The 24,956-nt window shown below is 39.0% G+C and overlaps 1 protein-coding gene across 8 annotated transcripts in view; it reads left to right on the top strand.

The window, feature by feature from the left end:
* Window positions 1-24,956, top strand: part of LOC141747066 (multidrug resistance-associated protein 1) — a 60,047-nt gene that overhangs the window by 11,042 nt on the left and 24,049 nt on the right. For 4 of the 8 annotated variants that reach the window (XM_074596661.1, XM_074596657.1, XM_074596662.1 and 1 more), the window contains exons 2-17: window positions 4,042-4,218; window positions 4,999-5,121; window positions 6,496-6,633; window positions 7,712-7,837; window positions 10,686-10,747; window positions 11,740-11,871; window positions 12,907-13,134; window positions 13,786-13,963; window positions 14,638-14,799; window positions 15,561-15,653; window positions 17,055-17,258; window positions 19,727-19,873; window positions 20,250-20,337; window positions 21,760-21,829; window positions 22,720-22,846; window positions 24,014-24,190. In XM_074596661.1, coding sequence (XP_074452762.1) covers window positions 4,192-4,218; window positions 4,999-5,121; window positions 6,496-6,633; window positions 7,712-7,837; window positions 10,686-10,747; window positions 11,740-11,871; window positions 12,907-13,134; window positions 13,786-13,963; window positions 14,638-14,799; window positions 15,561-15,653; window positions 17,055-17,258; window positions 19,727-19,873; window positions 20,250-20,337; window positions 21,760-21,829; window positions 22,720-22,846; window positions 24,014-24,190 — 2,082 coding nt within the window. In that variant the 5' untranslated portion in view covers window positions 4,042-4,191. Of the gene's footprint in view, window positions 1-2,245; window positions 3,238-4,041; window positions 4,219-4,998; window positions 5,122-6,495; window positions 6,634-7,711; window positions 7,838-10,685; window positions 10,748-11,739; window positions 11,872-12,906; window positions 13,135-13,785; window positions 13,964-14,637; window positions 14,800-15,560; window positions 15,654-17,054; window positions 17,259-19,726; window positions 19,874-20,249; window positions 20,338-21,759; window positions 21,830-22,719; window positions 22,847-23,073; window positions 23,308-24,013; window positions 24,191-24,956 lie in introns of those variants that run through there. The other 4 variants (XM_074596659.1, XM_074596660.1, XM_074596664.1 and 1 more) reach the window with 4 other exon arrangements.

Raw genomic sequence — 24,956 nt, 5'->3', positions numbered from 1 at the left:
GTTTTTTGTGCTCTTGGAGATAGAGGGTTTCACTTCAAATGTGATAGGACGCCTTTCTGTGCCATAACAGAAAATGTGCTACTGGGCAGAAAAACTGTGGACTGGTATTTTTTTCAGCCAAGGTGCTGGTGATTGAAATGAAAACTGAGAAATAGGTTGGATAAATTTAAAAATACCCATTTGCTATTCCAGGAAACTTTAAAATTGTCCAGGGAATTTAAAAGGAAAAAACCCCCTAACCTGAAACTATTTAACGTCTGAGATGTGGTTCTTCTGGAGTAGACTAAAACTCAGCCAGCAGCAGATCTCTTCTCTCCCAACATCTACCAAGAAAGGAATGAGGATCCCACTGATTCTTCTCCCGACAAGGCCTCTTGCAGATTATACAATCTAATAGCTATAGACCTAACCCCCTTTTTCCTACTCCTCCTCCTCTGTTGCAGGAGGCCGATAGTTTGTGTAGGCTTTCAATGGATACTTGGGTTTCTGTCATTTGATGTGCTCTTGCAAAGTAGAAGAGTTATCTGATCAGTCAGTGGGAAAATTGCTATTAATCTTTGAGATGTGAAAATAGGGCGACTTAGTGCTTTAATAGAACTTGCTAAAATAGTGTTTCCAAAACTTGAGTCAGAAGAAATGTCATAAATTTTGCTAATTAATATCTGTTAAATACAATGGTCTGCTTCAGCGAGTGCCCTACATTGACTCGTAAAGAATTTTGGTTCATGCTGGAAAAAAATTAAAACTCTGAAAACTAGGTTTATGTAAAGCAAAGGAGAAGCATGTACTTCAAACTGGCAGAACTAGTCTAGATTTGTATAACTGAACATTTGATTTGCATATGAATACATGTTGGTTTCATGATGAGAGTGACGTGTTTTCCAGCCAGGATTGTGCCTCATAAAGCTATGGCATCCTCCATGCAGAATCTGGGGCATGCCTTTCTTTTGTAATGGATTGGTTTCCGCTTGATTTTGCCCACTGAGGGCATTAACATCTCAGTTCGGACCGGGAGCCTGCTTCTGACGTGACCTCCTGCCAGTCCCCTGTCCTGCCTGTTGGCTCACTCAAGAGTGGCCCAAGTGCCTTTTGGACAGGCGTTAACTGTGAAACTGTTCCAGTGGCTGATGGACAGTCTGCAGGGGAGCCTGCAACTCGTCTTGTGCAAACCTGAGTGAAAGGCATTTTGTGAGGACATCGGGTGCTCAGCCGCAAGTATGGGGTCTGCAGCTGCATTCCTGTCTATGCTACTGCCTGGTGCAGGCATAGCCTGAGAGAATTGCACCTAGAGAATCGCCAGGGAAAAATACCACTATCCTTCTCTTTATGCATGCTTTCCTCACCTTTTGTCACCCGAAATGAATGTGAAATGGAAGGGGCTTCTGCGTCTCACCTGGGTGTAGACATTTCTCTTGTACAGAGAAAAATAGATTATTTAAGCTAAGGAAGCTGCTATTTGATATCAACAGCCTCTGGATCAAATCCTGGAAAAAATGTAAACGATGGTACACTGATGTTGCTGAAGCTATTAAAATCTGGCAGTAATCTTACCCCAAACTGCCCATTTGTCCCAGCTTTCTGTTCTTAATGCTGAAATACCGTTACATCGTACCCTCTTGCCTTTCATGCAGAAACACCTCCAGATAACTTGCAAATATGAAGGTCAAATGAAAGATTGTACATGTTTTTAGAATATCTGCCAGCCAATATGCATATCAGTCATGCATACAGCACTTTTCTTTTATTTAGCCACGTGGCAGTGACACGTGTATTACCTGCTGTGTCTTTTCTGGTAATTGCCTGATTCATTTTACAGCAAGCATTTAAAAACCCTGAAAAAGGAGATAGTAACTTTCTTAAGCAATATATAGATCTCAAAAAATTCACTCAATAAAATGTCAATGCTCTTGTTTGTTTGTTGTAAAGCTGATTACATCCTGTCAATTTACTTGTATAATCATATTAACTTTCTTAATTTTTGAATTGTAAACTGTTCTGCAGAGTCATGAGACTTATTCTTGGCTGTTGTGCTGCAGTGGAGCAGCTGGAACTTAGAAAGCCAAAGACATTTGTGCAGTGGCTAAACGTAAGGATGACTCAGCTGAAATTTCTGATGATGTTATGCAGTTGGGGAACTTAATAACCATGTGGCTCGCCCACAGCGTTTCACAGACGCTGCCTTGTCACGAACAACTTGTGTGACCCCTATGCAGATACACTAAAACATAATTGGGAGTTTTTGTGCTCTACCACTGTTAATGTCCTTGAATTGGCATTAAGTTTGGAGATATTTTTTTTTATTTAAACTGACAAATTAAAAATCGTATTAAGTGAGAAGAATTTTTAGAATGTTTTGGAATTAGAGGAGAAACATAACAGCTGTGTGTCCTTTGCATATTGTCTGTTGTATCTAACCGAGAAAGAAGTCCTAGATTCTGACAGAAATTGAGAGGGAAGTAGGGAAGGAAAATATTTTTGTTTATACGTTTTCAAGAGAAGTTTGGGCGTGTGCTGTTTTTTTTTTTTTTTTTTTTTTTTTTTAACCAGTAGAAATTATCATCCTCATACAGAATGGTCAAATTTAAGGGGAAACCTGTGCTATGATAAAATAAGATCTGATTAGCCTTAAAAGTTATATCTTTGATTTCTCGTTAGATCTGTTTTCCTCTCTTTGTAATTGTATTTGAAACTGTTTAATCAGTGGAAGATGGGGACAAATAAAGATCATAGCCTGGCGATGCGGAGCAGTGGGATCTGTTTCCAGCTTCAGTGTTGGAATAGAAGGGGCATGCGCTGCAGCTCCTTTTGGTTCTGTTTCCTCATCTATAAAATGTGGATGATGGCACTTGTTTTTGTGGCCAGCTCAGGCTTTTATAGGGGAGAAGGATTACTGACTGCCATTATGTCCCAGTAGTGGTACTGATGTTCTGTGCAAATCTCTGAAAAAATGCTTTGCAACCGAAAATGACATTATAGTTAACAAGCCTTTGGGCATGGGACTGCTTTTCTTGCCTGTGTGGTTTTTAAACAGAAGCCCGTGAGCTATGCTTTGGGTGTTGAATACTGTAGTCCGTCTGCAGCTGTGATATCTCTGTATTGCATCATTCTGTTGGAGAGTCAGAAAGCTACAGCTCTTGGGAGGAAGTATCCCTTGTGATAGTTTTACAGGAAAGCCAGTAATTCTAAGGTAAAATTTCCTGCAAGAGACTTCCCTGACTCAAGTCAATCATAAATATGGTATGAAAGTTCATTTTACTCATTAGCCCGTCATTGTAAATAGTTCTTGTATCAGTAATGGAAGTGGTGATCACATTTTTATTACTCTAAGTGTCAGTTTTGGTTTGATTGTATGGTGGTTTATCTTGATTTTGAGAATCGTGTTGAGAGAAACAGAAAACACAGAATTATATTGATTTACATTTTCCTGTTGAGTAGGAAATGAGCTGCAAGGGTGAGCCTTTTTTACTTAGTTCTATGCCCCGTTGTTATGAATTACAAAAAAGTCTCAATTGGGCTTGCTGTAGACAGCTCGAGAGCTATCAAAGTATTTTACAAATAGTGAAGTGATGTTGACTTGTGCTGTTCACTTTTCTGTGTGCCAGATAATGTTTCCACACTGAAATTTGGGAATGTGGTGTATTTGGGTATTTAGACATACATGCACAGTGGTTTTAATGGGAGATAGCTAGCCACGTCACTGCATTTTTCTGCAATGATAATGTGAAAATTATTGATTAATACTGTTAAATATCCTGAATACTGTTAAGGTATTACATTTGAGTGAGTTATGTGTTACAGTAGCTCTGTAGAACAAACAAAAGTGACACTAATCCCTTCTTGTGAAGGTTTAAAACTTCTAAGCTATGAAAACTGCAATGAATCACAGAATGGTGCAAGTTTAATACAAGTATAAATAAATACACAACAAGAGATGCAGGATAAGGCAGATAGGGACTGTTTTGTTGTTGGTTTTGTTGTTGTTTTTAAATTCTGAGTGCTGTGTTTGCTTTTTCTTTAACTTGATCTGTTTTCTCTCTCCAGGATTGGAATCTGACATGGCACACAGAAAATCCAGACTTTACCCTGTGCTTTCAGAACACAGTCCTGGTCTGGATTCCTTGCATTTACCTGTGGGCCTGCTTCCCAGTGTACTTCCTGTACCTTCGTTGTCATGACAGGGGATACATACAAATGTCAAACCTCAACAAAGCCAAAACGGTATGCGACTTTTTAAAATTGGAACTTATTAAGCTTATCTGGAGGTTTGAATATATTTTCAGCTATGTTTTAGCACACTGTTTTTGTTGACCATCAGTCTTGGCCTGCGTGCACACTACAGCTTTAACTTAACTTGTTCTACCTGTGTTTGATTTCCAGGCCTTGTGTGCTTCTGTTGCCCTTTTATCAGTAGGCTTTCTTAAATGTATTCTGACACATCAAAAAAGCATGCAAATCCTTTGTAAGACCAGTTGGAGAAGACTATTTTAAGGCAACTCAATCTTAAGGCCTTTATTTCAACAATAAAAATAATTTGTTATCCCAACAGCTTTCTAAGTTATGCAGCATAGATTTCTAGAGCTGCTGCGGGTGTTCTATTCCACTTCTATTGCGAAATAGGTACTTAATGTTTTCTTACTTTTTTTTTTTGTTCCTGTAGAATAAGAATAAGTGAAAAGCTTTAAGAAGCACTATAATAGCATGGTGGATTGGAGAGTGTTTGTCCCTGCAGTCTGTTATTCAGGAATGAGATTCACCAGCTTTCTGCTTCATAATACACTGAATTATATGGTAGTAAAAATTAGTAAACTCTTTTCTTCTAATGGGGATCCAGTAGGTAAAGCCAAATTACTCTTCTTCTGTGCATGTTGTAGAATTGCCCCAAAGAGGTGATCTGATTTGGACTCCTGTTGTACTAACACATAACATCTAGTGTTCATGCATATACTGTGCTGCCTAATCTGTGTGAACTGATGTATAAAATACGCTTTTGTATTGCAGGCTTTGGGCTTAATACTGTGGATAGTCTGCTGGGCAGACCTCTTCTACTCTTTCTGGGAAAGAAAAAGTATTTTTCGAGCTCCATTTTTTCTTGTTAGTCCTACAGTATTGGGTATAACAATGGTAAGTTCTGTTATGGTCTTTGTTCATGCAAAGCCTTAAGCAATAACACACATCTTAGTATTATTCACAGTGTTGTGATTGTTTACACTTCAGTCTTCAACAGCAGATTAAGTCTGTATGTAAACTGTGAAATATTGACTCTGAAATGTCTGCTTTCTTTTAATAAAAAAATTAGGGGAAAAAAAAAACAAACAACCCGAACCTAACTGTGCCCAGTGCGTCGCATGTCAGCACACAAGCGAGTGCTAGTTGCCTTGCCTTGGTTTGGTAGGCTTGAGCTACCATTCATTTAATAGCTTGACTCAAGCAAGGGCTGGAGAAGGGAAGTTGAGAGAACTGATTAAAAATAGAAAATACAAATCCCGCTGAACTTGGTAAAAGACTGTCAAAGGTGTTGCATTATTAAGTATCTTATTACAAACTGTCTTGCATGTGACGTTCTTTAGTGCATGTTTTCTTTGTTACATTTGATGGCAGGATGGAAAGTCTTAAATGCCATGAGGCACACAGGTGTCCACAGCTAATTCTTTCTACCTAGACATGCAAGTATTGTCTATGTGAAAGTAGTATCTGCAGCCTGCGTTTCAAGGAAAATGCCTTGCTATTTATTCATTTATTGTCAGTTGCCTTCAATTTATCACAGGCTTGGAATGGTAGTGATTAAACGTGATACTCAAGGGGGGACAGGATGGAACACAACGACCCCAACAGCAATAACAACAACAAAAAAACCAAACAAAAAAAACCAGCAGCCCTGAAACATACCTACAGACATGAGAGCTGTTATATAGCTTTGTGGTCGTTTAATAACGTAATGATCAAGCTTTTGTCAGGCTGATTGAAAATGGATGTTGCAGCAGCCAAGTGAGATTACTAAGTTATGCCAGCTTCCTAAAGGACTCTGAAAACATAGAAAATATAGAGTAATATTTGGTCAGTGTTGTTTGGTGTTGTGGCTTGTATGGAAAGAAATCTTTTTATTTTAAAAAGAATTAGTCAGGAAGTACTTGGAAGGGATGTAGTGTCACTGTAATTGCGTGTGGAGAACCAAACTCCATTTCTGATGGAGAACCAAAAAAGTAAAGAAATAGACTGGCAGCTTTTGACAGTGCTTTTGTGTATGTGGTTGCTTACTTCTACGTAATAGACATTTCTTTTCCCTTTTTTTGTACGCTTTCTATCTTTTCTGGTCCAGAGAATTTCATATTTAAACATATTTTTGAATTAGACTTAAAATCTCTGGGTGTTACAATGTATGGGAGATTCTGAAGTTGAAATGTCAAATATGCACACTTTAATACAGTACCTTGTGTACATGTATAACATGTTGTAAAACTTAAAGCTTGTGAATATGTTTTATCTTATTTTTCACAGTTGCTTGCTACATTTTTAATACAATATGAAAGAATAAAAGGAGTCCAGTCTTCAGGTGTAATGATGATTTTCTGGCTCATCTCATTGTCATGTGCCACAGTGGTTTTTAGATCCAAAATAATACATGCCTTAAATATGGTAAGTGATTGCTAGCCTCATTCAGTTGAAAATATTCTGAAATGCTGCAGTAATAGAGCAGTTGCTTGCTAATTATGCTAGTCAAGTCAGTTAATGATCCATTCAGTGTACCTTCATTCCTTGGGTTATAATAGCAAAACAAGCAAGACTTAATGGCCCTTCTTTTGAAATGCTAGTGAAATTTGTAGTGATCTGAACTGTAGCAACAATTGCCAAGAAAATTCTGCTAGCTGTTCCAGAAAGGGGATGTGTGTGCTTGAGTACAATAAAAGTGTATAATCTTTGATATGAAACTGTTCTGGGAGTTTACGTCGTCTTCCTGTTGATGATACAGCGGATTTCCTGAACCACTTGGTTTGATGATCTCGTCTGCTGAGACAAAGTGAAAGTGTGAAATATTTTTATGTCAGTCTGCTTTATAGTAAGGCCACGTCAAATATCAGATTAATTGTGTAATTGACGTATTTTCTGTTTCTTGAAACCTTTAAGCCATGTTGTGAATTTTGAGAACTTTGAGCCAACTTTTGACTTTAACCATTGGGAGTGGGATTTTACTGATGGGTGTGGGTGTGAGTCCATCTGTCTCTGTGTTTTGATTTCTGTGGACTATGGTCTATGGATCAGTCCCCTAAAAAATGGAAGAAATTCTGGAATTTGAGCACAATGCAACAAACTGTAATCTAAACTCTGCTCCTCTGATTCTTATTTTCTGTGTTTATAACAAATTTGCCTTGAAAACTCCTTCCTATCCAAGGTAAAGAATACCTTGACTTCAAATTGGGGCATGCTGTGTTGGTACAAACTGTGTCTTAAAGAGAACTTCTCTACAGAAGTTCATGCTTGTGTATTTATGACAGTGGTTGATTAGAAGTAAATGTTACCTTTAGTCTCCATCACCCTCTCTTCACCTTCCCTTTACCGTAATATACATTGACTTTAATTTGCATGGGAGTGGGTAGTGTAACATTTATGTAGTTTGCAGAATTTACAGTAAGGAGCTGTTTTATGTTTAATAGTAACATGTTGTTTTGAAGAAATTCCTCAAGCCTTCTAATTGGAATATTACCTTCCTTTGCAGGGTGCTGAAGTGGATGCGTTTCGTTTTGCCACGTTCTGCATCTACTTCATCCTGTTATTGGTACAGCTCGTCCTGTGTTGTTTTCCAGAACGACCACCTTTGTTTTCTGAAACAGTAAATGATCCTGTAAGTGTTCAGTCTGTACCGAGTGCTGCGTATGATACCTGCAGTATTCCGTACAATGAGTTATAGGGCCACAGTCTCCCAGGTGCCAAATAATTCAAATCTTTTTGACTTGTTTGCAATAGAGTGTTCTTTCTGCTCTTTAGTTGGTGATGCAGAAGATGAAGCCCATAACATGCAAAACAGGGTGGTCTGTATTTAAGAGAAAGAGCAAAAATACTGTTTCAGTCATTCCTGAATAGCATTCCTGAAGGTTAAGTCATATGTATTTATATTCAGGAGTGCTTCTGGCAATCAGTGGGAAATACCGACTTGAAATGCTGCCCTAGTCATCTGATACCGTTCAGTAGGCAGTAACTCATACGGATGTGTATTCTTTTCTTGTGAGGAAGAATCTATACCTGGAACACCTGTGAATCTGGACAGATGCATTTGATTTCCATGTTTACCTCTCTTGAATGAAGCAAAAATTTAACCAGCTCAATTGCAAAAGCAGTTAATGTTGGAGGGTGGTCTGGATGTAGAAATTTAATTTTATCTAGATGCGATCTTTTTTGTGTATGTTCTTAATGATATGTGCTGGCTAGATGGCATGGATCTAAAGAGACCCATGGGATGCTGGATCATTATTCTGCTTGCTTACCCCAGGCTACACCTTCTGAGCCTCAGTGGAGTGACACCTGTCACTGCCTGGAGTTTGGATTTGCCAAGTTTAGAAACCTCAGTTCTGTTTTCTGTAAGGTGTAATTCTGGTTTGATGGATGTTAGGTGGCACTGACTGAAGGAGGAAGGTGCGAAATGTGTGTGTGTGGGGAAATAAGTGTTGGCTTTGTAACTGTGGAAAAGGTCTGCAACCAGTTGCACTTAACTGAATTCCCCAGTTACCTTCTCCATCAATATCCAGTGTGCCAGTGGTGCTCTGCATTACCTCTGGCAGACAGTCTGCATGTATATGCCTGGAGGGAAGAGTATACTGTTGAGTCTTTGGCTCCTCTTCATCTTTGGGTTCTTTTCATCTCCTTCAGGGATGAAATGTATTTGACAGGATACTGTGGATTTATGGAAACCTTCTGTTCTGCTTTGATCATGGTTACAATAATTACCAGGTGCTTTGAGACCACGTTAGTTTGTTTGTGTGTTCTGAGTATTTCTAGGACTGTCTCTAGGAAATAGGGCAGACTTCAAATTTTAACCTTCTTTTTTCATGAGTGGTGTGTTTGTTGAATGTTATGGGGAAAAGAACAAAGCAAGTCATGTTAGTCAGTCTTAAATTATGTTTTATTCCCTTCTGACAAGCATTTCCAAACCAGAAATGTTTGTAAGTCTTGAGTAAAATCTTATGCGTTTACTTAAGCCAAAAAACTACAGTGAAATTTCTGAGATGTAGATGCTGATGTTACATAGCAGTCAAACAATGCGTTTTGTCTCTTGTTTTCGCTTTGTTTACGTTGCGTAAGTGCAGATTTGTTACAACTTGTTGTCTTCATTCTATCTGGCATGAATGTCAGTAGGATTAATAGTTCTTTGTGTGATAACTATTTAATTTTATCAAAATATTATTATTATAACAGTAATCTGAAATGTTTTAATGTTTTAAACTTTTGCTTTACGGAAATGAAGTCCAGTTTTTGGTACCACAAGATCTAGTGGGCTTTTGAATTTAGAGTTGCCACCTGCAAGTAGATTAAAAAAAGTATAAAGGAAAGAAGCAATACAACATTTAATGTAAAGTTCAGAATATTTCAAATTTTTTTTAAGTTGAAAGTATTCCCTGTATTTGGTGAAGTAGAAATCTGTCTGTCAGTAATGCTGATGTGGCATAAGGCTGAAAGTACCGCTCCACCCCCACCACCCACCTTTTTTTTTTTGACTTCTTTACATTTAAAAGCTTGTATTTATTCATTAAGGGATGGTGTTGGATTTGCTTGCAGTCACTTTGTTGCAAGTGTTTAAATACTTTGGAAATGTGGAACTCTTATCCCCTTTCAAGAAAAGTGTTCGTCTCATACATACCCTTATTGTTCCCTACAAAGTTGTAAAAAAAGCTGTGGTGTGAAGAGGAGGAAATGCAGGAGTCTGTTTTGTGTAGCTTGATTACGACACACTTCAGTATAGCTTAGTGGAGAAGCCAGGTTACACAAATATGAGTTGAAAAATGCCAATCTTGGAGACACTTGGCTCCAGCTGTTTTAATTGCAGTACTCTAATGATGTTTGTGACTTTTGTAGATGGAAATACCTGAGTTGCTCCAATTATAGTTGATGATAAAAACCTAGTGGTTTGTGTGCCAAAGGAGTGGCTGGTTTTAGCGTTCTTTAGATACCGTTCAGAGCAATGAAAGAGGGAAGAGAGAAATCTGGCATTCTGCAAGTAAATCACCTTTAGTGCCGTTGAAATTCTTCCAGCGTTCCTTTCTGCTGTTTTAATCCACCTGGATGAGGAGAGGATGTTAACCTTAAGAGAGTTCAACAGACAGCCATTGTGCTGGGTGTAGAACACGAGCTAGCTGCATACCTTTATGGATACTTAAGTTTCCTGGGCTTGTTGATGAGGCTTGTTGATCGTGAGATCTTGAGAGATTGTCTGGCCTGCACTATCTTACAAAATTCCCTCAGCTATTTGTTGTACTGTTGACATGGGGCACTGCTATTCCTGTGTCCCAGTGGTCTAGTCTGCTGACAGCCCTGAAGCTGTGCTTGTGTTTTCTGAACAAGTTTTCAACAGCATAAATGACAAGTTTAGTAATGTGAAAAAAATACTATAAACAACAGGAATTTTCTGCTTCGTTTGTTTCTTTTGGCCTGCTATCAGTCACTTTGTATGTGGATTGATTTATTTTTCTCTCCTTTAGAATCCATGTCCAGAGTTCAGTGCTTCTTTCCTCTCCAGAATCACTTTCTGGTGGATCACTGGGTAAGATCAAGATGACGCATAAAGCAATAATTAAAGTTAAATTAGCAATAACCATGCAATAATAATATTGGGTTTTTGGGTTGATTGTTTTGTAGATAAACTTTTTTTTCCCCAAAAAATTTGATTAATATGTTTACTTCCTTTGTGTAATGTCTTTGTAATTTAAAATTTTGCCAGTATTTATTTAGTATGTTTGCTGAAAGAATATAATAAAAAAATTTCTTTGGGAAATATAATGGAGTGTCCTTCTCGAGAGAGATTCAAAACCCACCTGGCTGTGATCCTGTCCAACCTGCTGTAGGTGAACCTGCTTTGGCAGGGGGGTTGGACTAGATGATCTCTGAAGGTCCCTTCCAACCCCTACCATTCTGTGATTCTGTGATAAGAAGGTAGAAATTGCCTGCTGTGTTTAGAAAATAAGGCATTCAAAACTGTTAGCGCTTTTTGTCTAGTAGGTTCTTTTTTTATTTTTTTTAATTATTAACTGAGCTTTGGTTATACTATATGATTTGATCACAACACATGTTCTTGTGAGTTAAAGCACAGAAACGTGTAAAATAATATTGGTTTATAGTTGTGGTTGGTGCTTGGCCAGAGTTCCAACAGAAAGCTAGATGAAAGGAATTGCTTTATAAAATTAAAGGCTAATAAAGATTTTGAAACTTGGTAGGCATGGAAATAGTAGTTGCTTGGTTGATTTTCAAATGAGATCACTTCATCCTTTCTTTTATTTTCCCTGAAATTTGAATTCAGTGGCATATCCTGGATCCTTAGAAGTTTTAGTGTCTAATTCTCACAGTAAAGACAGGAGGATGTATGTTTTAGTACCTGTAGCAACACAGGTCCAGATGCTAACTCTTGCATGCGTTTCTGTGAAGAGCTGGCTCTGTTTTGGGGCTGGATGTAAGAACCACTGTCTTAATAGCATATATATATACACACACATCTCTCTAGTGTTCTTAAATATGTAGTGTTGATTCTTTCTAATACAGGTTGATGGTTCAGGGTTATCGGAGGCCTCTGGAAGCCAAGGATTTATGGTCGTTAAATAAAGAGGACACATCGGAGGAGATAGTGCCAGGTTTGGCTAGAAACTGGGCAAAAGAGTGGGCAAAGACCAAGAGGTAAGCTCAGTTATCCTGGCTGGCAGTTCTTCCAAGATGTGGAGGTTCAAAAGCTCAAGTTACTCAGCCTCTACTTAGAGGTGTTTGTCATCTTTTATCAAACCTGCCTTGTAAGGCCCAAGTGGCAGATCTGTATTTCTCCTTAAGTGCATACAGAGTAGGAACCAAGTAGGGTGTTGTGTGTCTTCTTTATGAAGAGCTGCATCAAGTTTCCCTTAGTCTTTCATGATCCAAAGCTGATTTTTGTTACTTTTGATGTATGTTTTTTCCCTGAGGAGGGAATGTTTCCACACAGTCGACCTTCAGTCACGTAATTTAGGAACTTGGGCTCCCTCTATAGTTAGTGAAGCCTCAGGAGGGCAGTTCAGGGTGTAAAAGTGAGAAGCTTATTTCTTTCCTTTGACTATATAGGGAGTCTGGGCATCTAAACCAGCTGACTAAAATTAGAAAGACTGCATGCCTGTGGTTTCCATCCTGCTTTCATCATCCTTTACTGCAGCAAATAGGAGTACCTTTTCATTGAAGGAAAATTGCTTGCTTGCTTACACAGCGTAAATACAGTTTGTCCTCAGAAGTTTGGAAGTATGTAGTTTGGCATAAGCCAGATGTATGAAATGAATGTCTTCAGTCCTTTTCAGATGACTTGGCATAAATCTGACTGCAATTTTCTAACTCCAGTAGTGCAGTGAGGCTTTTATTTTAAAGAAAGTTCAGCATACTGGGTTCTAGAATAATAATGTCCTTTGCACTTTAAGTTTAACACAGGTTACGGCCCTATTTCTCATTCCCCAGGGCAGACCTACAGGAGAGATTCAACAGGAATGTTACCTATCACAAAAAGGTGACCATTTCTGAATGGCCAGTTTGTTCAGCCATAGTTGTATGATTAAAAAGATGTTTGATTGACAGTAAACCCCAGTTAAACTATTAAGAAGGACAAAAACAGTTCATAAACATCTCATTTGTATACTATGCATTTTTCCAGTTGGCTTTATGGTTGAATAAAGGCTACATTATATACCTACTCTATTTCAGGCAACCATTAAACATGTTATACTCGCCCAAAAAGCAGCAAAAGTCAAGCGACTCAAACGGTGATGTGACAGAAGAGGCTGAAGCTTTGATTATAAAACCATCTGAAAAGAACTCTGAAGCATCTTTATTCAAGGTGTTATATAAAACCTTTGGACCATATTTTCTCATGAGCTTCCTGTTTAAAGCTGCACATGATCTCTTGATGTTTGCAGGCCCAGAAATTCTGAAGTAAGACCTATATACTTTATTATTGTATTAAAAGTATGTGTACAGAATTTAAAACACAGTGTATTTCACTTACCAAGCTGCTTTGCCTTCAGTTGGTTCAATTGGGGTGGAGTCGTCATGCAAGTTAGAGACCATGCACGCAGATGATTTTGGTCCACTGGTTTTCAAATTACAACATCATGGATTAAATGTTTGACTTTTTATGTTCCTTTACAACACTAGGAAGGCCAGGCAGGAATGTAATCAACAACAACAGGAGTTTATTTAATTCTAACCTGTAACGATCGTGGAATTACAAGTCATAGTATGTGAAGCAACAGAGAGCTAAAGGGGGTATTGTTTTAAGGTGAGAAGTAATAAAACAACTGTAACCAGTTGTATTTTAGCTGGAGGGAGTGTGAGACCTTTTAGTGTAGCTCCAAGAGAATGCTGTAACTGTAAGGTATGTGATACTTTATCTTTTAAAGTGGTACGTTGTTAGGAGGAGGGAGTTATGTGTGCAAGTATAAAAGTTTCTAAGGTTTTTTATGTGTTTTATCTAAGTTGGATACTTTGGGTGCTTGCATGACCGCTATAATGTTTGGGATAATCTAAGGTTCTAACCTTGACATTTCATGCATCTATCAAGAGGACTAATTCTTCTCTCCGCAGATTGCTAATCAACTTTGTAAATAATAAAGCTGCCCCAAACTGGCAAGGCTACTTTTATACAGGGCTGCTGTTTGTTTGTGCCTGTCTTCAGACGCTGATTCTTCACCAATATTTTCATATTTGCTTTGTAACCGGAATGAGGCTCAAAACAGCTATTGTTGGTGTAATTTATCGAAAGGTAGGTGTTTCTTTAAATATATGACGATACCTCTCAGTGACTGTGTGAATGCATCGCTTAAGTCTGAATAATTAAAGTAGTTAGGAGACTCTAGTAGGCTGATTCCTAGCTCTTACTAGAAATAAGAGAGTATCTAATGTATAAATAAAAGCCTTTAAAATAGAGCAATTTTCTAATTTACTAGTTAAAGTTCAGGCACCTTCTTCCCACTGCCAAACAAGAAACCTTGTCTCATTTAGACTAGGCATGTGAAACTGCTTCACTTAGTGCAGAAATTAAGATGCATCTACATTTACAGCTTCATTTGGGACTTAGCAGCGGTGCCACTTCATCTTGAATAAGCTAGAACGTTTTAGAAAGCTCTGGACTGATTGTTCTGTGAGAAAAGTGTGTGACAAGAAGTGAAGAGACTGCTTCTTGCAGTAAAAACCAAAACATGCAAACAATACCCTCCCAAGCAGTAAAACCACTAACCAAACAACCCTGACCCCAAGGCTGCTTGTTGTCTTTAATTCTCTATTAGTTTAAACCCACCTGCTTGCTTCAAATTATACAGCTTCCATTTTGTAAGATGCGCAGGGTAAACAGAATATGAAGCAGGTAATTTTAAAGATGTTTAAAGATGTCTTCCTTCATGTTGCCTTAATTGTTTTTTATTTTCAATCTGCACCTAGGCACTTGTTATTACAAATTCTGCTAGAAAGACTTCTACTGTGGGTGAGATTGTGAATCTAATGTCTGTGGATGCTCAGAGATTCATGGACTTGTCCACCTATATAAACATGATTTGGTCTGCACCTCTCCAGGTGATATTAGCACTATACTTACTGTGGCAGGTGAGTATTGTGTGTTGTTTCCTGGTTTGACTTTGGCAATGCTTCCTATGGTCATGCCTACGGACAGCTGTTGTTCAGACCACTGGAGGGTTTACAGCAGTGTGCAGAAAATCCTGTTTGTTTAGAAGCCATTCAGAGCTGCTTTTGTCACTGCTGTCAAGAAGGAAGTCAGAAGGTTCTTAATTTGCACATCTGAGTGCATGTGGGGAGGATGCAGATGAGAACTACTATGTTTTGGGAGATTGCAGCACCTATAGTATCTCACTAGTCACTTAAAGAAAAGTGGTCTTGGTTCTGCACTCTGAGAGTCACCTTATGAGACGTTTGCTATATCTAGTCCAGACAGTCACTGATTCTCACTGTCAATCAGAAAGGTAATGAACTTCCCCAAGAAATCTGTCACTCCCTGCATGGATCTCTACTTCAGAAGAACAGACAAACCAGCAAAAACTGGAAAACATTAAAATACCTCTTTGTGTGTGTGTATAGATAGGCACGTATGGAGAGATTGATTTCTATCTATATATACGCTTCTCTATATGGGGATTATATACGTATGTTTGTTTCAAAAATCAAAACACATAAACATCAACCCAAGCACCTACTTGATCCTCCTCTTCTTCCCCCAAGCTGTTCTTGGAAGGGGAAGAAGAGGTTGAAAAGCTAGGTCAGAATGCTTTTCTGTAGCGTATGCAGTGTTTTGACCCAAGATTATTAAAAATTAGCTTGAATAAAAATGTTTACAACTAAGTGCTTTTCAGAATTTAGGTCCTTCGGTGCTGGCAGGCGTGGCTGTCATGATCCTTCTGGTTCCGATAAATGCTGTGATGGCAATGAAGACAAAAACTTATCAGGTTAGAACCTTTATATATGCGACAGAGTGCTTTTAAGAAATATGTTCTGCTCTTTGACTTGTTCCTGAGGTTTGTCCTTTTAAATTTTTTTTCGCTCCCTCTATTTATCCCTTAAAAAAAAGGGAAGGGAAAGAAAGGTCAGAGGTGTTCTGTATGCAGAATAAACAAACTCATGTCTTTTTCAGCCTTACAGCGTATGTACATAATGGTCTAAAAATTTTGCAGTAGTTAAGACCAAGGTAGCAGGTTAGCCAGCTTCATGAAAAACCCAATGATTGGATTGGAATTAGTTTAGTTTTTAACATGCTGCCTAAGAAACTAAAGTCCAAACATAAACTACTCTCTGCCTAATGAACCTTAATGAGTAAAATAGCCACGTTTCCAGGATGGTGGTTGCAGTGTTGGGGGGTGTGTGTATGTGGCTTAGTTCTTGGCTTTTTTTATATTATGGTTTTTTTTCCTGGAAGGATGGGTAGGAAGAAGTCTTAGTTCTTGGCTGCTCTTGGTCCCTAGTTGATTTTCTTTAAAGGGGATCAGTTTGTTACAGAGAGTGCACATAAGTAAATGTAGACTCAAACTCTGATGTTTTCTGGTGCAAAAACTACTTTCGGCACCCCCAGCACATGCTTTCTGGTACAGACTTCACTACTAACTGAATTTACTGAATGTCAGAGGAGACTGATGTATTTAAATGAAACCTTTTAGGGTCTAGATGTTCACCAAAATATACCACAGCATTTGGTTCCTCTATGGGAGAAGTAGGGGTATCTAGCCAGTCACAGCCACGCTGCCACTGGTAAGAGCTGTCTGGGATAGCTGTACTGGTGTAGTCTACTGACTCTGCCTAGAGCTGAGTCAGAATGTTGTTTCAGCTTTGCACTGCTGTCATTAAAATGCTTTATGAAGATGGAAAATTCTGAAGAGTGGACTTTCTTCTTATGGCTGAATGGAAAGCTTTTTGCCTTAGTGTACCATCAGAAAGCCATTGATAGTGCTGAAACTGAAGCAAAACCAAGTTTGGTCTAAGGTTAGATGCAGACTGTACATCACTGAAGCTTGATTATAGTGGCTTGTTTTTTAACCGTATATTGTACCTAGGAGGAACCGGAGTCCCAGGTCTCCCTGATGCAGGATTCATCCCGCTTAAACCAGTGCCACAACTGTTTTGATCTTGGTTTGGATTTTTAGTTGCATGAAGCATTCTTCTAATTGGTTTAAAACATCTTGTAAATTTTGCTTATTTGTTTGTTCAGACAGCATCTCAGATTTCCTGCTTGGGAAGCTAGTAAGCTTTTGATGATAATGAGGTAAATTTTGCAATTGCAAAATACAAAGCTCAGAACTTTGTGGGTCTGCCAAGTATTGTGCTCTGCTAATTATTTTTTGCAATGTTGTTTTTAGGTGGCTCAAATGAAGAGCAAAGACAACAGAATTAAGCTGATGAATGAAATTCTCAATGGGATTAAAGTTCTGAAACTTTATGCTTGGGAATTAGCCTTCAGAGAGAAGGTATTAGAGATCAGACAGAAAGAACTCAAAGTCCTAAAAAAATCTGCTTACCTTGCTGCAATGGCAACCTTCACTTGGGTTTGTGCTCCTTTCTTGGTAAGTGAAACAATCTAGAAGTTTGTTTTCCTTTTTGGGATCCTGCTTTCCAAGGCAATGCTTAAGAACTTCTTTTGATTTTGTTTTTTAATGAGTGGAAGAGTCAGAATGCCCTCCACCGCAGTGGGAAACTGAACATTTATGAAATTGAACACTTCTCTATGAAAAGGCACTACTGTTGTTTTTGAAACTTAGTGACAAGTTGGATGTATTCTAGAAGTAATGGCTGAAGTATTTAAAAATAAAAACCTCCTCTGCATCTCCCTCTATTTTTGGTAGTGCACTTGAGGAACCTGAGATTTCAAAGAGGTTACTAATGTGCACAGTACTCTCCAGGTGGTAGCTGTGGCTGACAGAGTAAAACTTCCCATATTTCAGCATCTTTCTGAGAGCAGCAGGTCCTTAGATAAGAGGCCTTGATCGAATGGGACATTGTGCACCAGGCGTACCTCTGGCCTGGGTTCTTTCGGCACCTGTTTAAGAACAATGTGGAGAGGTAAAACCATTGTGTACCCTGGGATTGTTTTAAATTCTTATTTAAAAAAAAATTAATTCTTAATATGTGAAACATCCCCTCTGTGTTTGTGGTTAGCTTACATTTAAACTAATAAAAGGGAGACAAGGGTGAGATCACATCAAAATTGCTTCAGACCCTATTTGAACAAGGGGCCATTGCTCTTGTCTGCAGAAGCAAATAAAAGCTATGACTACATTAGGATAAAATATGTGCTGTTCCAGTTGAAGGTGTTTAAGTGTACTTTCCAGTCTCAGATTCCTTTCCTGCAAACATTTTTAGTGTTTACATTATGTTTTGGGCATGATGAAAGGCAGAAGCAGCAGTGCCCTGGGTAGGAAACATCAGCTGCATTCTTAAGTGAATGCTTTTCTAAAAGAAGTCTGAGATGCTTTTAATATAAATACATTATTAAATGAAGTTTCTAAATAAAACTCTGCAGGTGGACTCCTTTAATGCTGTTCTGTGGAGTCTAAGAAGACAATTGCCTAAGGAGTAGCTCTGTTTCAGCACACATGTGAAAGTGCGGCAGTGGCCCTACACCGTAGGGTGTTTGCCACTGGGTCAGAATTGGTTCAAACCGAAGTGCAAGGCTGCTCTTTAACATCCTGTTTCTTGGACTTTTGTTCATTCCTGTGTGTTCTTCTGAACTTCTGATTAAAGAATTATTGTAAGTGCCTACTTGAAAGTACTTTTGCCATGCAAAACTCTTTATTTCCTCTATTCCTTCTCCTGTTTCTGTGACCAGGGCTCTTTAAAACATTGTTTAATAATGGTGTCATGAACTATTAATTTTGTAGTACCCTCCCTACTGCTGTGTGTGCTGATAAGGGTGTATTTCAGACTAATTGCTGGTAACACAAGAGTGCAGACATGCTGCTTCTGAGGTTATTCTTTGGACCCAGTCTTGTTTTTGATCTCTGTGGGAGGGCTTTCTCCCTGGGATATGGTTGTCCAAACTAAGGTTTGTACAAACAAGCTACTGTACCAGGCACAGCTGAGTCAGCCGCAGTATGAAGAACAATACATGTCCTCACAGCAGTCAGATTTTTAACAAATACTAATGTCTTCAATGGATGCTGTGCTTAGATGAGACTGTTAGGCATATGAGCTAATTGTTTCAAGTCCTGTGGGAGCGGGAATGCCAAAGGTTAGCCTACCTTGAGATTCCTTGATGCCCACAGTGGCAGACTGTGGGAAAGAGTTGCTGGATCTTCCAGTACACTCTGAGGTTTTACTTAGTTTACTGTAATTTTACTATAATTTACTCATCAACGTATTTTTAACAAAATGCAGATAAGTATGGATTTTTTGAGTTATTTTTATACCTTACGATTGATGATAACAATGGTTCAATGTAATTTTCTTGTTCAGCATGGATTTTAAGCTTTTCTGTTGTGAACTGTTTAGGTACTATAAAGTTTCATCTTTGTAATGCAGTAACATTTCAAGTTTCTTGGAAAACAATCTGTCCGTGATAAAGTGGGCTGCACTTGGAAATCTAGGGTTGAGGTAGTCTCTACAAAATACAAAATGGGTTAGCATTGGGATTCTATCTTTTATGTCTATATATGTTACTGATCCAATATCTGGTACGGTGGGGAGTGCCTTAAAACTGAAGATGGCAGCGAGAACCACTAGTGATCATTCCTCTCCTTCCCTTCTCCTGCAGTGTGACCACAAATAACCTGGGGCATTTGTGTTGTCACCCTTGCTATGTGAAGAAAGTGAGCACTTGACACCTTTCCAAGAGGAGCCATCAACTTCTTTCTACAACAATAGATTTAAAGCAAATGTTTGTTTAGCAAAAAGCTTATCAGGGACAAGGAAGTTACCAGAACATTGCTCTTTGATTTTTTTAGATCTCTGAGTCCAGTTATCAGACTGTGGTGACTCCTGAGTTAGTGGCTTTAAAAAATGTGACCCTAACTGTAACCATTACACTTTGTTTCAGGTTGCCTTGTCCACGTTTGCTGTGTACGTCACAATAGACAAGAACAACATCTTGGATGCTCAGAAGGCATTTGTTTCCCTAGCATTATTCAACATCCTCAGATTTCCATTGAACATGCTTCCTATGGTTATCAGCAGCATAGTAGAAGTAAGGCTTCAGTCATTAACTGGTGTTTCTGTGCAGAAGTAGCCACTGGGTGGAAAGGTTACGTTCCTGTGCTTAGAGAACATCCACTGGTGAAATTCAGCTGCCTCAGCAAGGGAGCTTTGAATTTCCTGTGTTAAGACCTGTGCAAGCAAAATTATCAATCCTGGTTAAGGGTGGATGGGTGTTCCCAAAATCAACCATAGTTCTTGTGGTTTGGGAAGTACAAGTGTGATGACTATGCAAGAAACCATGCAATGGTTTTAAGGAAGGATTGGGAGTGCATAATAATGATGTAATGTATATGTGGTGCAAAACAACAGGCTCTTAAATATAACGAGCAGAGTATAAGATAGTTTTACATCCGTTTCCCATGCAGGCCAGTGTCTCCTTGAAGCGCCTTAGGGTGTTCCTGTCTCATGAAGAGTTAGATCCAGACAGCATTATCAGAGTTCCCATCACAGAGGGTGAGTTTTGTTTTCCTGTTGAAAATCAGTGTGTACAGGTTTGGGGTGGCTTTGCAGCATTTCTTTTGCTTTCTGTAACAAACTTACCGCATTTTGATAGATTCCACTGATAATTTTAGCCAGAAAGCAGAGAAGGGAGTTTGTAAAATGAAATTACATAAAGTTTCTGCCACCTTCTCAGGTAATTTATTTTCTCTCCCCCTCTCCTGTGTCCAAACTACAGAATGGTTGCATCCAGACACAGATGGTCACTCTAAAAATTACTTGTTAGGCTGTTTTAATTGTAGCCATTTGAAATTTAAAGGCATATAACAGAATCATAATTAATGCTGTGACAAAACCCAGCATTTTGGAGAACAACCACCATGTAACATTCAGCACCCCTGAAGGAGAAATGATAAGTCCCAGTTCTGGTAAATGCAAAGGGCGTTACTCCCAGCATGGCTCCCACTGTACGCAGCATTGCTGGTCCGGTTATATAGAGCCATTTAGGAGACAGATAAATGTGAACGCAGATTTACTGAAAAACTAGTGCCCTTTTTCTTGCAAAACAAAACTTGACTTTACCTGCGTCAGTCACTTCTAAATGATTTTTCTTACTTCCTTTTTACAAAGATAGTGAAATCCCCATCACTGCCTCTCATGTGGTTAGCTCAGCTCTATATCATTTTAGTCACTTGGGTTTCCAGTAAGCAGTCATCTACTGTATTTTTTTTTTTTTGTCCCCCCCCGCCCCCATCTTCCTTTTGGGAATATCTCCTCCCCTTTCTCATCTGATAACCATGAAAATATTGCTCACAGATCTTCAGTGTGGGGTTTTGTTGTTCGTTTTTTTTGGGTTTCTTTTTTGGTCCATAGTGGGCTTCACTTGCATACTAATGTAAATATTTACCTAGGCTAGCTATTTATTGCATACTTGGTTGAATTAGGAGTGGTATATTTTGAGTTGACACTCTCAAAATCTACAGCTGCCAGTACAATGCAACCTTATTTGGTGGTTTTATTTTCCCCTATCATTCTTGTAGTAACTTGGCTTCACACATGGAATTGGCAGTTTAGCTGATGCCTCCACTGAAGCACAAGTCAGCCTGTGGCTGCTGGTTTGCTGAGCTGACTTTGCAGTGCTGCAGGGGAGTTGGATAAAGGAAGGTGCAGCTGAATAAGTCAGGATCTCTGTATAGTTGACATTCATGTACCTCCTTGTTACTGAATAAGTGTAACCTCAGAACTAATGCTGTCTTGATAAATTCAGTAAAAGCAGACCACAAGCTTTTGGTAAGCAGTGGGTTGTTTTTCTGCTGAAAAAGTAGCTTTATACCTCTGCCTATCTGTGCTTAGATTGACTTCTGTGTCATGATCCTGAGCATGCAATTCAGCTGCTTTCGTTGGCACTTGTATAAATATGAATTTTCTATTTGTCAGCTGAAGGAAGCATTGTTGTAAAGAATGCAACGTTCAGCTGGTCCAAAAATGATCCTCCTTCACTGAACAGGTAAGAATTAGTACCCTTTATTCTGCTCTGTAATCTTGTTGTATCATAAATGACCTGTATTTGAACTATAAAATCTATATGCAGAAGAGTTTGTTGCCTTAAAGGAACAGGAGAACAAATAACACTTGTTCTATATTTATATGTTTGGTTTTTTAAACCAGGGTCTTCACGAACTAGAGGAATTTAAAAAGTATATTTTATATATGGAATGGCTAAAGGGGAGTATGAAGAAGTATAATGGGAGCAGGGAAAGCCCCAGAGATTTCAAGCTCTTGCTATGTGCTGCAGATGGGATGAGCTCCATCTAGAGGATGCAGCCAGATTAGCCCCTCGTAATTATCCCTAGTGCCTCATGTTTGCACTGTGTCCTCAGTCTTCCTTTTAAAATCTTACTCTCGCTGAACTGTAGCCATCCTTTATTCCTGTACTGCAGAAAACCAGTGAAGAACTCTTCACGTGGTATGACTAATGAAGTAACTGGGGTGATGCAGCTACAAGTAGCGTCTTCCCTGTGCCCTGCCCCCTTCCTTCATTTTGGCTGCTCTTTCTTGGGTCTTAAATTGCATGTTCTGCAAGGATGCTGTTTGGGAAGCATCCATTGGTATTTACATTTGTGTTCACAGAAGATTTGAGAGAAATATCAGACAGGTTGTGTTCCCCTTTTGACTAATTACGTATTAAGACGCTATATCCTAAGTGTAAGAAGAGCTGGGTGCTTTCTGAATTTTTCTGAACTGTTTGCATTTGCAAACAGTTAAAGTTTCTGTGCTGTGTCAGCATTTGCAGTAGGTATTCACATTGCATCTGGCTTTATATGGGCTGTTCAATAGACTGTTTAACTACTGGGATGTGCCAGCAAGCAAGGCTGAATTATGTGCATTTTATTTCAGCATTAATTTCACTGTTCCTGAAGGCTCCTTGGTAGCTGTTGTTGGTCAAGTTGGCTGTGGAAAGTCTTCATTGCTGTCTGCTTTACTGGGGGAGATGGACAAAAAAGAAGGCTACGTGGTTGTCAAGGTGTGATGTGTCTGAAGAATTGTTCAGCTGTTTGTGGGTATTGCCAGAGGGATTCTAGATTACCAAGTGGTGTTAAGAGGAGAAGAGACAGCCTTTCAAATTAGTACCTTTTTTAGCCTGACTTCCTGGCAAGCCATGTGTATGCCTTAGCCTGCACTCTGTGTAATTGCCTGTTAAGCCTCGACCCAACAACTTCTAAATCTGTTGGTTTCAGATTTAGTCAAACAGAATGATGGAGGTCTCAAAGATAAGTATCCTGGTGAGTCTTGTTGGCAGCCAGGCATGAGGCGAGGAGACTCCATTATACATCCTCCAGCCTGAGGTTCACACCTTCTTAGACATCAGAGCATTACAAGGAGAGAGGGTACACCCAGATACCCAAACATGGGAGAAGCTGCTGTTGTCGTTTGTACTTTCTTAGACATCAGAGTTGCACAGATCTCACAGGGGAAAAATGACCTGTAAGTAAGTAAATAAGGAAAAAGTATTTGTTTTGGATTTCACTGCTACTGTAATATATGGAAAGAGAATTATTTTAAGATGAAACAAATATGTTGCATTTAAAAGAATGCACCTTTGGTCATCTCCAAAATTGTCCTGAAAAAATAAAGTAGGTGAGATCGGAATCACTGATCGTTTGTGCAGAAAGAGAAGGCAGAACTAATCTTCAAAGCAAAATACTTTGCAGTAGCTCAATCTTTTCCTTTTAAAGTTACTTTTAAATAAAAATTAATTTCCCTCCTTTCTTCAGAAATGCCTTGGTAGGGGTGCATTTGTGAAATACTTGCATTGCTGATGAAATTGTTTTATGCAGAGCATAATTTATAATGCTATGAAAAAACTAACGACTTTTGACATTCAGTAATTGTGCAAACATACTCTCTAAGCAAAAGTTTATTCCAAGTTTATGTTAGTGAATCATGTTTTGTTTGAAGTCCTTTATTTTCCACCAACACACTTTGTTAAATTCACTTGTAGAGAAGATTATAAAAATAACATTTTGGAGGAGGTGGTAGCCCAAGAACCACTTCCTGCAGTTTTGAAATGACCATAGGCCATTTGTGAGGTGGTTAACACCGTCTGCCTCTCAAAGCCCTGCTGTGCTTTGACTTTGCGTACAGACTTTTAGTCTAAAGTACCGAATAAGGAACTTCCTTTTTCTTGCAGGGCTCAGTAGCCTACGTTCCTCAGCAAGCCTGGGTCCAAAATGCAACTCTGGAAGATAACATTATCTTTGGAAGGGAGATGAATGAGAACCGGTACAAGTGTGTGATTGAGGCTTGTGCGCTGCTGCCCGATATAGAGATTCTTCCTACGGGAGACAAAACAGAAATAGGAGAAAAGGTATTTAAATACCCACTCTACCATAACAGTGCTATTGCTTTGTACTTAAGGCCATATGACTTCTATTCTACTTTATCTTAAAGTTGTATTGAATTTAAAACATTCAGAGTAGAAATCCTCTAGAATAAGAGGCAAATTTTAATGGAATGTTTTCATTGTCTTTAAGCCTCAAAGGGGAGGAAGCCTGTCCTCAATTACGAATGCAAAAGCATCTTCCCATTGTTATAGAGCAGAAAAATGTATGGAAACAGGAAGAGAAGAATCTCCTGAACGCTTCAGTTTCATTTAAAACAAGCAAACACCCCCCTTCCCCAAACTCACAAGCCCCTCCCCCAAAACCCCTAAATCCCCAAAACAACCACTACCCCAAAACTGGCACTTGGTTGCAAAAGTATGTGTATGTGTGGTGTGGGGTTTAGAAACTTGCATCCATGTTGTAGTGCTCTGTTATGGGAGCAAATCCAGGTGTCCCCTAACCACATGGCAAGCAGGGTATGTGTTTGTAACCTGCTCAGTGTTCTGCCAAGCTGATGTACCCGAGAAGACCGGGAGATGTAGGGATATGTGCTTTGCCTGCTGACTAGTTATAGGTGGGGTATAGCTGACAGCTGCAGATTCAGTAAAAGGTGCAGCTTCATCTTTCTTATTGGTCAGCAGGACAACCAGACTGTAGGATGTGAACAGAGTTTGTTTATTAAATCAGAGGCAGCACTGCAGAATTACAGCTGAGAAAAAAAGTAGCCTCTGAACGTACAAAATTAGGTAG

This window comes from Larus michahellis, chromosome 8, assembly GCF_964199755.1.
Source record: "Larus michahellis chromosome 8, bLarMic1.1, whole genome shotgun sequence".
In the NCBI taxonomy this organism is placed as follows: domain Eukaryota; kingdom Metazoa; phylum Chordata; class Aves; order Charadriiformes; family Laridae; genus Larus; species Larus michahellis.
This window is presented reverse-complemented; position numbering and strand designations above follow the sequence as displayed.